The sequence below is a fragment of the Hippoglossus hippoglossus genome, chromosome 18, assembly GCF_009819705.1.
Source record: "Hippoglossus hippoglossus isolate fHipHip1 chromosome 18, fHipHip1.pri, whole genome shotgun sequence".
Classification (NCBI taxonomy): Eukaryota; Metazoa; Chordata; class Actinopteri; order Pleuronectiformes; family Pleuronectidae; genus Hippoglossus; species Hippoglossus hippoglossus.
The window spans coordinates 9,783,475-9,799,964 of record NC_047168.1 but is presented as its reverse complement, the minus strand read 5'-3'; the positions used below and the strand labels follow the sequence as shown (position 1 = coordinate 9,799,964).

General features: G+C 41.5%; 1 protein-coding gene across 1 annotated transcript in view; it reads left to right on the top strand.

The window, feature by feature from the left end:
* The window catches only part of LOC117779078 (glucosidase 2 subunit beta-like), a 113,883-nt gene that overhangs the window by 41,587 nt on the left and 55,806 nt on the right, over positions 1 to 16,490 (top strand). Inside the window, exon 10 of the mRNA XM_034614917.1 lies at positions 6,983 to 7,052. Within this exon, the coding sequence (XP_034470808.1) occupies positions 6,983 to 7,052 (70 nt within the window). The remainder of the gene's footprint in view (positions 1 to 6,982; positions 7,053 to 16,490) is intronic.

Below are 16,490 nucleotides of genomic sequence, written 5' to 3'. Positions count from 1 at the left end.
AAAAGTGTCCAGGAAGCCGTGAGTGCCTGTATGACACCTAAACATCAGCATGACACTTAGTCTCAAGGAGTCAATAGCCACTCGTGTAAGCTTTCGAGTTTCCACACCTCTTGGTGTCTTGCTCTTCACGGCGTGATCAAGCATCTCTTTCATATCTGTTACGCTCCGGCCGAATGTGCAGTTCATTCAGCGTGACGCCCTTCTTTAACGTTTTTTTCTTCAAAGCTGATCAGGAAAGCAGTGTATTTTACGATGTATCACATTAAGACTCACAGATGCAAAAGCTATCCGTCTAATTTTGTCGTGTCAAAGCCTCGCACGGTAGCTACGGCGGCTAATGGCAGCTTTTGCATTCCACACTCTGCACCGTGGTTGCGTCCCTTACATAACAGGCCATCACAAATACAATGACTGCTAATGAATCACCACATCTCTCATTAGCCTAATTAGGAGCTAATTATTCCGTCTTTTCTCTCATTTTAATATGACTTTAACCTGTCCTCCCTCGCCTTGTCAGAGGGTTGCCGGATCAATGCTGGCCTCGGTTTAAGTGAACGGTGTTTGGAGAGATGGGGAATTTGCGTTGTCCACCTCAGCTGCATTTAAATATATTCTGCATCAACACCTAAGGTAGTAAACATGGCCTCAGTGTTCAAAATTGGTGAAGAGACCGTAGATAAAGATGGATGACGCATCTCCACCTTCTCCCTTTGTAAAATAAAGAAACAAATACTAAAATTGTCAACAAAAGCCAAATCAAGCCTGAGGTATTTTAGAGAGGACAGCAGAATTAGTGGAGGGTTTTTGGGGTCTGGGGCTTTTGCTGTGGAGACTGACGCACTGTTCTGGGAACATTTAATGGACCCCCTGCTGGCCCCCCTGTCATGTACAGAAGCCTAAGCAAACCTGACATCAAGAGCATTTGGGGGACTCTCCCTCCCTCCATCGCAGCGTTTCTGCTCTCCCACCTCTGTCCAATCCTTTTTTTAAGTAAAGGCAACTTTGGTGAATATTTCATTGAGCTACATTGCCCCCCCCCCCCCCCCCCCCACTCGTCCTTGTTCCTACCCCACAGCAGGTGCAGAAGCCTAAGCAAACCAGACATGAGGAGCATTTGGGGGGGGGGGCTCACCGTCTGTCTATCGCAGCACTTTCCCCCCCCTCCCACCTCTCTACAATCCGTCTAAAGCAAAGACAACTTTGGTGAATATTTCATGGGGTACATTGCCTCAGTTTCACTGTATCAAACAATGAGAGTGGTACCTGATGACAACTGACAGGACTGTACGCCATCGGCCGCTAGGAGACAGCCTTTCTTTTTTTGTTGGTCTGTTGTCCTGACACTCCCACTCCTTTTTCCCTCCTGTTTTCCTTCTGTCACAGACAACAGTCCCTTTCAGCCGAGTGTCTGGCCGCCGACTATTTAGCTGCTTCTTTTTAAATTTGAGTATGACTACAGAACTTCTGCCGATCCATCTGATCCTCTCAGTTAAAACGCCAACATATGGATGCAAATCTGCTTTAGCACAGACTGCAACATTTACAGCACTTAACATCATACAGAAAACTTTAACCGCAGCTTCTGTTGCCAACTTTGATATTGACATTAATGAGATAAAAAATGATTTAATTCACAAAAGGGAAGTGTTCTCCGTGTTTTTTTCATCCCACTAATTTTCATTAGAGTGATTTTACCTTTTTAAGCTTACCTCAGCCTTCCCTTTCATTTAGCTGCACATTTACAGAAATGTGCTGCATCAACCATTAAATAAAAACACCAGGTAATCACTTTTGTTGTTTCTTTTAGCGCAACCCAAATGCCAGCGCCAACCTTTCGGTATCATATTTCTCAAATGCAAGCCTCAATGATTGCCTTTACTGTTATTGAAGGGCACACTTCATTTCCCTCCCCAACATTCAATTTCATGGAGAGATGAGAAAAAAGCTGCATTTCCGTGCTACTTACAAAGATTTGACACCACTACTGTACGCTCGCTTTGCCGCCGCCGCCGCCGCTCCCTCCCTTCTCTCTGCTCCCTTATTCAATAAACAAACGTGCTTGCTTGACTTACAGTCGGTTTCCGCCTTGCTTTGCTCAGTGTGACGAGCAGCTGCATGATGTCACAGTTAACAGGGGCGGCTCTGTTGTGACAACATTCGTTTCATGTGGAAGTGGTAGTCCTCGGCTGCCATGTTCTCCCCTTCTGCTCTTTCACTTTCTTGTTCCTGCTCTGTCTGGATCGCTCGGCTGTCACACGTTGGGGGAGCCAACTGGCACGACCTGAAAGTGTGACGGCAACACGCAAGCTGCCATTTCTTCCCCCCTCCATCCAATACGGAGAGTTGCAAGATTAAACAACTTTAATTGGCTCTCACTCTTGTCTGAACCGGCGTCCCAGGTTGCAGTAGGGGGTGCCAGTGATGAGTGAAGGATGCTTTGTGTTTGTGCATGTGTGTCCTTCATTTCCATAAAGCTGTGGGTTTTCATCAAGCTAAGTCACATATAAATATGCCATATGTTCATGGCTTTACTGACTGTAGGTTTAACACTCAAGTAATGCCTGAAAAACACCTAATTGTAGAAACACAGCATTCATCGGTATATATGTTTAAACATGGTTTTCTCATTCAGTCAAAGGTGCCACGTGGGCAGCTGCATTAACTTTTTTACACCATCAATCAGAATCTCAGCTCATGCATGAAAGTTAACCATCATAGCATATAATAATAGACATGAGCATCTCAGAGTGGAAGCTTTTGGAAGGAAGTGCCATTAAAATTAATCAAAAGATTCGCTCGTTAAAAGAACCACCATGACTCACGCCGACACTCTTCTTCTCGCTGCGAGCTGGAGATACAGAAGAGGAAAGCGCCGGCAGCCATGTACGAGATCGGAAAGAGGAAAATCACTCAGGGCGTTTCTGTCCTCTGTTTGAACAGTGCCGCAGAGCGGGGTGGGGGTGGGGGGGTGTGTGGAGAGGGGTGGCGGGATGAGAGAAGAAGTTTCTCACAGCTGCCCAGCCTGAGGCCCCGAAAATATGTGGCGCCTTTCCTCGTCCCCGCGTCACCAGCCATCCGTTCTTGTCTGTCATTATTTTACCTCTCGCAGAGAGCTCGTAGCTCGTGTGCACACCTGCACCCCCGCACGCCGTCCTTGTGCTGCCTTCATCCAAACGCTTCCAGCATCACCTTCTCAAATACGGCTATATTTAAACAGGGGAAAATGCAGACTATTACTCCGACAGTTTGTTTTTTGTAAAGGAATACACCTCTAACTAACCTACTGCATATGATTAGTTCATTAAGGAAGTCTTCTTGTTCTAGAAATCACCTGTCCTGAGTTCTTATGCTCCAAACATCAAAAATCTGTTAATTTTGATGGCATTTCTGTGATCTGTGTTTTTTTTTTTCACTTTAAGAATTTAACTAAGTAACTTAAGTTCCCTGGTTGAGTTGGCAAATGCAAAAAATGCTCATGAGTCCTTCTTGGAATAGTCATAAGTCGTTGCTTTAGAACAACCCGTTTTACCATTTATATCTACGAGGTCTCCGTGTGCTGAATGCTGAGCTCTTTTTAAAGTCTTCTCAGGGACCGCATCGACCCTCCACTCCCGTCCCAAAGTTTTAAACTCTGCAAAGGTTTCCACAAATGTCACAGTCAAGTTCAGTTTGTATTAGCAACAGTGTCACGAGGCAGACGAGATTCTGGAGTCTCGGCAAACATTGTGCTCCTGCCACCTCTACCATTAAACTCTGAGCCTGTGCAGAGGCAGCGGTCCTGCCGTGAACACTGAAGTCTCCACGTGAACCCTAAATGTGACTTTAGTGCAGCTGTGTGTTCAGTTGCTGAACGAGCCTCTCTGAATTGACGGAGACCTGTTAGACTTCAATACACAAGGAGATGTGGGGCTCCACAGTCTGAGCCATCTGTTGTATAGAGCTTTGTGACTCTCGTCAAAACTTGGAATTAATTGAAATGTCTGACAATCACCAATCAATCTGAAACAGCACCTGTTAGCCACTGGCTGACATTTTCACATCTCTTTATTTGTTATTGGTCTGTCTGTTTATATTGGGCTCACATATCTCGAGAACTGTTTACCTTTTCGGTTTCACACTTGAAACGTGTGTATTGTTAAGTTAAATGTGTGAATATGGGCTGTAGAAATATAATTTGATTGATTGATTGAGGTTAAGTTAACAGCCCATTCCAAACAGGCAAGTTTAGAATGCGCACTGCACTTGTATATTAAAGCAGACCAAAACTATATTCCAATATAATACAATATAAGCAGTCAGAAGTCTTGTTTAAAACCATTGAAATATTAAATCTGGGATATTAATTGTAACAAGTTTATGTCAGAGAGAAACACACAGAAAACCCACTTTCACAAAGAATAAGGGGGAGAATATGGAGCAGTTAACATATGTAGGAAGATGTGCACAAATGCCGAGGACACACATGCATTCAAACAGACTTAAAGCATGTGACACATTAAATATAAAAATAATATTCTGTAAAATATGACACGCTCACCAAGCGAGCACTCAGCTGAGGGAATTCAACACAGCACACATAGAAGGAGGCCGTGTCTCTCCTACTTGGCTGTCATGAATATAGGTCTGCCAACCAAAGCAGCCGAACCCCCCCCCCCCACACTGAAAGTATTACATAAGTTAGGATTCTCTGTGGTTTGAACCTGAAGTCGGTGCACAGGCGGCTATTTAAATTGCATCAGTTCCTCTGATGTAAATGTGTATAGCCTTCAACTCCCTTGGAGCTTTTAGTCATTTATTTTGATTAGGGCTGTATTTATAAGATAAGTCTCTTAAGTTAGTCGCCTGGGAAGATGAGCTGGCGCGAATGGTGTTGGAGGAACAACATGAAGTCTGTTTGATGATTATAAATTCAGAAATATGTGCTTGTCAATTAATTAGGCGCTTCCTGGGCTGGTGTGTCCCGCTTTTCATTTGCTGGGCCCGGCTCTCGGTGGACAAATACCTGATGCACCCATTGTATGCCTAAGTAGTTACACACATCCCCGGCAGCTGGGGGACGGAGAATAAAGATCCTTCAAAGGCAGACAGTTTTTCAAGAGCGAGCCTCTGTTTCTTTTTTTGCGCCGGCTGATTCCTGGGAGCAGCGTACAAGGCTGCTTGAAGGCTTTACTCTGCCGGTGTCTCGTTCTCCGACACAAACAAGAACTGGAGAATGATGAGGATAGGTAGACTGTGAGGACTGAGCTTCAAGTGATTCCTCCATTATTTCTCCCTCTCGCAGTGCATCAATGCAGGAGACTTATCTTCTTGAGGCTAATGTGGCTAGGTGAGAATCGACTGTTATCACAAGGATGCTTCAGTTATTTGTACCTCCGCTGTTGTACGGTACTACCTAAATTTGTATGAGCAACGAAGACCAGAGTTAAACAAGAAAACAACTGTACATTTCACATATTCTATGAGACTAGTCACAGTGTTAGAAGTGACATTTTGAGGATCCATATAAATGTTTGCCTGCCGGAGTTTTCACCCCTCTCCCATAGAAGCAATGTTTTACAGACAATTATGTGACAGGAGTCAATGGCACAAATATGCTTTTTGAATAAACTCTGTCGCATTAGCATCCAAACAAGTTAGCTTTCTACCAGTTGAGAGCTTGTGAGCTTTATTTTTCCACCTTATTTGATCGTGCAATGAAATACCAGGGTAAAGTTAACAGAACAGTATATCTATCTTCACCTTCATCCTCGTCCTGCTCTTCTGTCTCAGCTGATGCAGAAGTCGGGAGCTAGCTAACGTGTGAGTGAGCCATAGTGACGTCTTCCTGCAGCTAATATTAACTTAGTGTGAGAGGAGTAGTCGACCAGAAGAGTTTTTCATATATTGATTTACACCTGTGAGCTCTTACTCCAGACTTGGGCCTTCTCTGATTGGTTAGAAGGGAAAGACCTCTTCACATATGTGGAGCTTTAAGGTTTTTTTCATTTCTAAACGACATTCTTCACAGTTGTATTCAGTCCAGTCCCTCCAAATACTCCGAGTTGCGAACACTGCATGCGTTGTCACACTGATCTTAAGCCGGTTTTTGTTTTCCTCTGAGGTGGTGAGTCACAACGCATTCGGCAACACCTCTTACTTGCACAGTGGAGTTTACAGTCTGGTTTCCATTGTTGGAAGAAAAGGACAGCATGTGACAAGTCGTCAAATCAGACCCATATTTCCTCTGCCCCATATGTGGCAATCTTGTCACATTTATTCCTCCTCAGCGCCATGAATGACACGGGAAGAAAGGATGTTCCTGCGCAATGTTTTCACTGTTCTCTTTAAAAAAAAGAAGAATGCCTATAAGCATCAACAACAGGGTATAGCACAAGTGTAATAACCCACATTTTTCTAACCTCAGGTAGATTCCCAGCTACAGATAAATGTCAATATTATGATATTTCATATATCAATATTTTTTCACTGCAGCATAGCAATCAGCAATATTTACTCTTGGAGGGATTTAGTGACTTTTTTATTTTTTTGTATTACTTCCACAAGGTGTGATTTGGATCTTGCTAAATGAACGTGGTGCATTTTTTAAAAAGAAAAATTAAAGACCTGAAATTGTTTTGGCACTGCCGGTTTTTCCCTTGTGACCTAAAACAGAACACTAGCATCCAGGCATGTTGTCTTTCATCATTAAACTGTCTTTCAAAGGCTCCTGGGAGCCTCCTCGAGCACAGAAAAAAGGAGCCTTGTATTTTGCAACATCAAGCGCACAGCGTCTTCTGGGAGGTGCATATTAGAGTCATGGATTGAGCTGAAATGATCTTTTTAAAATCACTTTCTTGGTCTCACACACACACACACACACGCACACACACACACTTCTGTTGTCGCCGTGTACATTAATGCAGGCACTACCCAAGGTCTTATGAGTGTATAGATCTTTGACCTTGTTTTTCTCTCCCTCTCTGTTTTCATTATGTGCTTGTAGATCAAAAACACGCACAGTGCACCAGACAGTATTGCGGGTGAGGATCCTCACGTAAAGGCTGCTGACAGTGGTAAGTTATCAAACCCTGCTACCTACACTGATCTTATGAGTCTACCTAAACCCCCTCCTCTATTCTGCTTGTTTCTACTATGGATGTACGGTCAAGTTACATTATTCGTAAAACGTGTGTGAAACTGTTCTGAGATTTTGGGAATAATGTCATAATATTGCTAGAATAAAGGAGTAATATTACGAGATATGACGTTATAATGGAAAAATAAGTCATATTACAAGAAATATTACAAAATAATGTCTTGATATTACGAGAATAAAGTCGTAAAGAAGAAAGTTGAAATACTACAAGAAATATTACGAGAATAAAGCCATAAAGGAAATAGTCGTAATATTACAAGAACTATTACGAGAATAAAGTTCTATTATGCGAGAATAAAGTCAAAAAGAAGAAATTCTTAATATTTTGAGAAATATAGCAGTATTAAAATCGGAATGAAGAAAGTTGCACTATTACAAGCATAAATTTGTAATATTATGAGAATAAGGTCATAATTAAATGAGAAACAAGTTATACTAAAACTTATTTTAACACAGACAACAGGCTAATCTTCTGAAATGACACCTCGCCTAAATTTATGTCTTTATTTTTGCAATAGTGTGACTTTATTCTCGTAATCTCCGATTTTCATGTGGCCCTAATACTCGGTAATAATTTATACTCTCAAAACAGGAGCTTATAATGTCTCACCTGAGGATGATTGTAGGATTATAACTAATTAAATCAAATTACTTCTCCGTCATTAATACGGAGGGATTCTGTGTAAATCGCTGGACAATAAAACGTACGAATAAATTATTTTAAATTCTTCCAAAAATTGGCTTTGGGAATGATTTTTTAAGGAAGGAAGCGCATTCCTCACATTTATTAGACCTCGAGGATACACACATTGTGTTTTGCTGCAGGAGCACGGGTCTAAAAATAGCTCTGTTTACAAGTAAAATAGAGAAATCCGGACCTTACAGGGATATTTGATATACCCGGGATTGTTTTCTAAAAATGTAATTTGTACCTCGGAAACGTTCAGCTACGGGAGTTGAAAGGGAATTCTTCGGCAAATTTAGCTTTCCGAAAACATTCTATTGAATCCAGGTATCCCTGCGCACCTAGAAGCTCGGCTGTTGTGAGGAAAATAACAAACAGATTATCCAGGCACATACGAGAGCTTTGTTTACCATACTGCACCTCTTCCTTTGGCCGTAGCGCCACACAAACCGAAGTGAGAATGCACTTTAGTGTAGATGTGTGGCTGATGCAGGAGGCTGTTTGTTTGTCTCACGTTTGGTTTTTCAAGGTGATGCAGCTAGTTTATTCCCCTTTCACACCACCAGCATATTATCGTGCTCCAGCTGCTGCAGAGAGACAGGCCCAGGTATTTATGGCTAGCATAAAAAAAAAAGTGTGTGCATTCCCTGTCACCCTACAGCTTGAGATTTACAGCACATTTGACAAACACACTAAATAATAAAAAATAAAAAAAAAGAGGGAGTGTTCAATTTGTATAGGAGTTTAGAGCCTGTCTGTTGTGCATGCTCCCAGCGGATTCTGCTGTTGGTACATGTGTGTGCGCATGTGTCTCGCTGTGTACGTTCGCCTCCCGCTGTGCGTGAACGCGCCGACCTGTCTGCCTGCGTGTGTGTGCATGTGTGCGTCTCTCTGTGTGCCTGTGTGTATTTTCGCTGTGTTCAAGCGAGCGTGTGTGTGTGTGTGCACCGAGCCCGCCTGCTCTGAAACACCAGCAACAGATAACAGATGGTCCCCCTGCATTAGAAGTGTTTTATTTCCCTGCGGAAGCCAGATATGTCAAAAATAAGCATGTGCAACATTAGTCATTTGGAATATTCATGCCCCTGCCGTCCGATGGTTTCCTTTTCACAGCCAAAATACCACCAGCCCAATTCTCCGAAGGAAGTGAGGGGAATAGGGGGGGGGGGAGAGGGAAAAAAAGCAGTCATCAGCTGATCTGACGGGGAAAAGGCTGAGGCCTACATGCGGCCTTAATGGAGGAGTTTTTTTCTTCTCCTGGTCGCTTCTTTAGCACGCCAGGGTTCTAATTAAAACAGGGCTAAAGTCTGTAGCTGTAGATGTGTTCATATTAAGAACCACATCCCCCAGCTCCATTTGAGACACTGATGTGAATATGCACACTTGTCCATATGCCTGCCTGGCTGCACACATGTACACACATACACAAAATAGTAATTTGCACCCACGTTGAATAACCTCATCCATGGGATCAAACAGTGTTTGCATTCCTACACAGACTCATTTTGTTAGTACTCTCCTCTCATTTCCTTTCTTCTCCTCTCCTTTCCTTACCTCTCCTCCCCCACTTATCTACCCATTTCTCCTCTCCACCTCCATCTCTTTAGCTATCTTCTCGCTTCTCTGTAGCTTCAGTCTCTTTAATCTCCACCTCCTCTCCTCCCAGGCTCTCCACCCCACCCCCCCTCTTTTGCTGAGCGTGGCTGCCATCCTTGTCCTTGGTCGCGGACATACGCATGCATCATTATCAGGCCTGATTAACCATCCACGTAGTTGGCAGTCAGGGCCCCACCAGGGGCCAATGGCATGTTGTTTTTTTTTTCTACCGCTGAAAATATGAATTTTGAGCAGCACTTTCTCTCTCGCCGTGGTCCCTCATGATCAGGGTTAATTCGTGGCAGCGTGTGTGAATGTTGTAGAAAAAGAAAGAGCGGAGGCAGAGAAGGATGGAGGAAAAGCTACCAAACAGTAGTCTACTGCTTATCGCAGAAATGCAATATAATTTATTCAGGAATATGCAAATCCAACAATCACTCTGCCTTGTTTACCGAAGGGACCTGCTGATTCAGAGTCTGAAAGAGAGAGGGAGAGAGAGAGAGAGAGAGAGAGACATTCCCAACCATAGACACCAACATACAGTGTATGCACAAAGGCACCAGCAACCAAATCAGGAAATGAAGGGTGTCGGGCAATTTCTTGGTTGTTTCACAGCTTCAGAAACCATTAAATTTATTCTGGTGAGGGTAGATTGTTTACACAAAGTGTGGCTGCTTATGCAGTACATGCCATATATGTACTTACTGTACAATACCTACAAATCATTACATTGAGTGTTAGGATAAAATCCGTAGAGTTGTTGTACTTCTACTCGTCTAACAGTTGACATAGGCTACTTTTCAGAGCGGAATTTTAGACTAGAGAATGTAAGAATGTTAGTTTCTCCGAACATTTCCCGGAAATTAAACATCCAGAAAACGTCAGCTTGAACTCATGTGAGAATACAGCAGGAAGATGTCTGTAAAATTCATAGGGAGCGAGTGGGGGGGATTGATGACGTTACTAACACGTGAAGCAAAACAAAAAACAATGCAAATATCACGTGATGAAAAATCGGTGTCAAACGTGTTTCCTGTCCCCAATTTTCTGGATATTTGACAGCCCTAAGGTTTAAAACACACAAATACATTCGTATAGTAATATGATATTGATAAATCTTAATTTTCTCTACTTTTTATATATGATTGATGTCTTTGATATCATTGTTTTTCAAGGCAGTAAAATGACCTGAACCTGTGGATGTTTGTATATCAAAGCACTGGAGGGCATGAAATATAAATCCAATGTGTTGTAAGCTGAGTTTTTACTATGTTATACAGGACACAGGGATATATACTGATTGTGTGACCGACATGTATGAATCAGTTGTTTTGATGTGGTTTTCTGCTCCAGTAGATAATCTCCGGAAAAAGAAAAGAGAGTAAATATTTTCCGTGACCACACGAGCCCTGAGATCCTGCACGTTGTAGTTAAGAAGCATAGGTGGTTAAAAAATGTAAAAGGATGGTTATTAACTGTGAATGTACTTCACTATACCTCATGCAACCATCCAGTGTTGTGAATTATTTGCTCAGACCTGAAGTTGAGATGAGAAGCTGTGTTGTATCTGTAGAGCTGCCCTTTTCCCTCTGCTGGTTACTAAAAGATGCACACACTTGCATGTCACACTCAATTTTTGCTTCTTGTTGTCTTTGGGTTGTAGACATGGGTATGAGTTGTGAGCCCCATTCGCCCTGTAGTGTTGATTTCTCTGTACCGCATAGCTTGTGCTTTTCCAGGTGAGTCCCGGTGAATAGCGCGAAAGACGATGTGCTGACCGATATATTGCTGTATATCGTTGACACGGCGATATGAGAAAATACTATTTTTTATCTTAAATCATGGTTATTGGTTTTGAATTTGTCGTTTTTTTGTAAACGTAAAGCTAAAGGTTTAAACAGTAGCCACCTGAGGAGGTCAGAGGAGGTGAGGTGTTCTTCGTTCACCTTCAAATAGGGTTTATTTATATTATTTATATGTTTATTTCCATTGTGATATTTTCGAGTTTTTACACTGTTGTGACTTTGCGGCTGTAAAGATTATTGTTGATGCTCTGGAAACATTTTATTTTTGAATCCTCTTAAATTGGATTCTTTTTTTATTTTTTATAGTACGAATCAAAAGGTGTTGTGTGTGTTGTGGAGGCAGAATGGTCTGTGTGCATTCAGACCGTTCGGCCAATCAGATGAAGCGCCAGCAAGCTGTCAGCTATCTTCAGGATAAGTGGTCTTTATTTGAAGGTGACTTTGAGGTCAGCTACTCTGTGGCTGAGGAAGAGAACAATCATCTATGCAGGCTCCATTTTTTATTTATCGCATATCATAACGTCTTTACAATATGGAACAACGTTATTGCACATTGCAGATTTTCTAACAAACAGTGACGGTTTTTATTCCGAGCCCAGAAAATTGCTCGGAAAGCGAATGCCAAGACACCAATAGCTAAAGCGGCAAAATGTTTTTCAGGTTATTTTAACTGAAGAACACATTAAAGGGCTTATTTTGTACCACATCACACTGGGTCTTTGTAACCATGTGCGTATTAGTAGCAAATTGCCTGAAATTGGCTTTCTGGTTATATCTGGTGCTTTTCTAAGCAGGTACCATTTGCAGTGGTTGTGGTCCTGAACCAGCTTTCAAGAATAAAAGGTCACAGCGACACCAATAGCTGTAGAAAGAGAGCAGTAAAAATGGGGGAATAAATCCTGTAGTTAAGTCCAACTCCTCTTAAGACTGTCGAGCAGAATGTGCAAAGATTTTGTTTCATGCACGTTCTAATACTCATTAGGAAAATATTTACAGGTTTTATTTTGTATTTGTTTCTTTAAAGCAGGAAATGCTGTTAAGATTTTATAATATTTTACATATCTACGATTAATGTTGTATCATATCCCCAAAGTATGCTGATTTACACTCATTTCAATTATGTAAATTTGAGATGAGTACTTATCTTATAACGAACTGTAGAGAAAGGTTTAAATATTCTAAATGTTGTATTCAATTCATCATGGCTGAAGCTTTATTGCTTATTTTGAATCTACAGTCTTTGCACTTTGTACAGATTTACATGTGCAACAGATTCCCTCACTTTCAGATTTTATTAGTGTTTGTGTTGAGGGTCGGAAAACCATCGAAGAACACTGGCCCACTAATGACTGCACATCAGTCTGTGGTTTTAGCTGGATTTCCACTGAGTTTTGGAAGAGAAACTGGTTGGGAGAAATCTATTCGGACAGGCTGCCCAATTTAATTCTGTATATGCGAATCACTGTAACAAAATTCCCTGTGTGGAATGGTAAGCAGACAGGAATCATTATTGCTTGTAAAATGAATCAGATTTACTGATTTTAGCCCCATGGCTTTTCAATATAAGCAATCTTTTGAGTTCTTGCCCTCGTTTGTCATTTGAAAAATCCACCTTTTTTTTTCTTTCTCTCTTCTTACAATCTTTTGTCCTGCCAGCTAAATGGTTGAAAGATTCTCTCATTTCCTTTTTCCCTGGGAATGTATGTCATATCAACAATGTGATGCTGATCTGCTGGAGTCACACACCCTCTATTAATGCTATTTTTGCCACACGCGTTGCCTGAGAGGTCAGCGGCGCAGCAGGGTTCTCACTGGGTCAAACTGCTTGCAGGCAGGAGTTAATTTCCAACTCAGCAGAGATAAATAACTTTGCTTTGACCTCTGGTTCTCACTGACACAACAAAGACATTGTGCTTTTTCCAGGAGACGGACACAGTAAACAGCTTTGATTTAAAAGTGGTTGTTGATTTGTGGCACTTGTGAGATGGATGGATGGATGGATAGATGCATGTAGATAATCATCTGGGCTAATAAGTAATTTTAGGATTTTATTTATTTTCTTGTCCGTATTTGCAGATAATTTCTGTATTTGGTTCTGGTGTGGATTTGAATGTGCACTTGTTGTCAAATTGTCTCTTCATGTTTTTTCTCCAGTTGCAGTGAAGTTAGATCTCAGGGCCACCGTAGCATTCCTAATATCGCTATTGTTGTTTAGAGAGGGAGGGGATTCGCAAATGATCAGTTTTATAACAGCAAAAAACCTCAATGACAAACCTGTGTACACCCAATTTGCTCCCTTCTCTTAAGATTGTTCATTCAAGAGCTCCTCCCTCCCTGCTTCGCTCAGCTCCTGGTGTGCGAGATGTCACTTATTAATAAGCCTGTTATATTGTTACATTGATTATTCAATCGAGATGAGTTTCCGTGGCCTTTGTATGAGGTTTATATGACATCTTATCATCATTTGGTATTCACAAGTGTTTTCTCTCACAGCAGCTGTCAGCATTTCCACCGATACATGTTTAGATGCCTTGTGTAATGTTAAATGTTTAAATATTAATTGACACCAGGATTATTTATTTCCCCTATTTCTTCCCTTCTCTGCTTTGTGTGCTCCCTGCCTGACCTTCCATTATAGTAAACACAGAGGACACACTGTGGCAGCTTCATTATATTTTGTCAAGATCCCCAGAAACCAACCAATTCTCAGAGTGTGATATGACAGTTACTTCAGTTTTAATAATGTGATTGAAGACAATCTTTGTTAATAATGTGTATGATACAGAAACATATACATTATAAATGTAAGTTCTACAGCAGCAGATGTGGACACAAGGCAACTCTCAACATTAATGATACAGCACCTGCCTCCAGGCTCTTATAATTTGCTCCCGTGGTGCACATTCCTAAATATATATGACTACTATGACACACTACAGCTATTTTGAGGTAGGAGCTTAAAAAAATTGGGATTGCACATTTTCGGAGTTTGCCTTTTACATATAGAGAACATAGGAGATTGTGCAGGTCAGACATGTTCAAAACAACAGCTTGTCTGAAAGCAGCTGTAGTAAACCAGAGGCTTTAGGGGCCACTTGAAGTTCTGGGTGCAGGGACACTGAGTATGGGAAAGATGGTAAAAACTCTGGCAGGGACAGTTACCATACTTTTCCTGGTGAGTAATCCAGCCCTTGTTTTTGTGCTCGACGCCACGTCCATACCATTGAATGTAAGATTGTAATCCTACAAGATTTTTCCATCTTTCCCATCCTCAGTGGAATTTACCCAGTTCAAACACAGCCCTGGTGGAGTGTGTTGCACTGTGGACTCCCAGGATGTGCCCGCCTATATTTAACACAAAGGGTGTAAGTGACCATTATGCTCTCAATTATCACCGAGTATTCTCCCCCAGTGCCCACCACGCTGCTTTAGCACTTATTAGGGGGACATACTCGAGGCTCACCCACACAGTTCCCCTTTAGCCCACTTCTGGCAGGTAATGAGCTTGATGGAGGAGACAGCAACACACACACACACACACACACACACACACACACACACACACACACTGACGCACACACACACACACACACACACATTTATATTGATATGTGGCTCCAAAATGGAAGTAATGGTCAAAAAGTCGAATTTAATAGATAATTGCAAATAATTGTCGGTGCATCTGAGGGTGACGCGACCTGTATCACAGTCTGCCTTCTTTCTCTTAGATCTGTTGAGCTCTGTTATCGTAAGTATTACAGCTTGAACGCTGACAGACATCAAAGTGTCTATAATCTCTCAAATTCATTGCATGGTGCACCTTGTCAGATGGATGCTCCATGTTGTGTTCCGATTGGTAGTGTTGTAGGGATTTTGTTCCTACGCTCTCAAAGTGAACGCAGTCCGTCGTTGGTTTTCAAATCTCTTAATTGAATTTGCTCGACACGTTCCAATCAAACCTAAGAGCTACTGCTTTGGTTGATGACCAAAGATTTCATCATGTTTTTTCTGTAATCGCAGTGTGAAGGACCTTTTGCACACGTGTACAAACTGACTTCTGGGAAAAGCAGAAACACATTATTGTAATATAATCTATAATAACAGCATAACGGGGCAATCTTGGTGAAATTAATCTTAAAATGTGTCAGTGACAGTGACAGTTTTTGAGGGGTGTATTTTCTAAAGCTTTCTTAGGAGTAATTTTGTATTTGACTGAAAGTTTACTAATTTATTTCCCTAATTAACCATACCACATTAATGCAGTCAATTAAATCACCTCTAACTATAGCCTCAAAAGTTATTTGAGTTGAATTCACACCTATCATCTATTCACAAGTCTTTTCTTGTCACCCCCTTACTCAGCGTGGACATGTTGTTTATAATTGAAATGCCTTTATCATGCTAAAACAGGCTCACTCATGATAAATTAATTCATTGGTTAATTAATATACAAATTATTTCCTTGTTTAATGAATCAGTTGTTAGTTAAATAAAATGCAAGAAACAACTTTTCATCAGATTGCTTCTTTTGTCTGACCTGTTTATTTTCCCCTGGAAACTGGAACCAGAGGGAAATTTGGCAGAATTCTTCTGTCAATCAACTAATAATCCCAATGCTGGTGTTATTGTTGCTCCTGCACATTAATTCATTGGGATAACAGTGTAACTGATAGAACTAGTTCATTTTTTGCATGAAAATATACCAGAACTGATGATTTAAACAGGCTTCTTTTCAGACCTTGATGAAATTTTAAGCCTCTGCTTGATAACGCTTCTGTTTGCTCTGTGCATGAGCTTCCCTCTCTTGGCTTCCTTATAATATCTGCCACCGTGATATTCGGCTCCGTCATCCGAGGCAGGCGAGGTCTGTTACAATCCATTCTGGCAGCAGACGACTGAAAGGTAGTTCAAGAAACCTTTGGATGAAATTCTGCTTAAGTCCTGCGTTGCTTAGAATAACTGGGCTATTGGCAGATCTGTTCATCATTAAATGTGCCCGTCACATTTTATTGGAAGAAAAACTCCTCGTTAAGATGCATTCAAAACATAAGTTCCCTCCAACATTTGATAAGTGTTAACTGCGGGGTAAATACAGAGTATGATGCTTTTCTAAGGGCCTGGCTGTGGATACATTGAGGGGACGCTCTCTATTTTGTCTTTGCCCAACCTTTGTTTGCCAAGATTGCATCCTCGGTTGTTTAAGTTGGATTCTATATTCTGCAAGAGCTGCAGTCTCCTGGTCTCCGGGGATGTGATGGTCGCTCATACA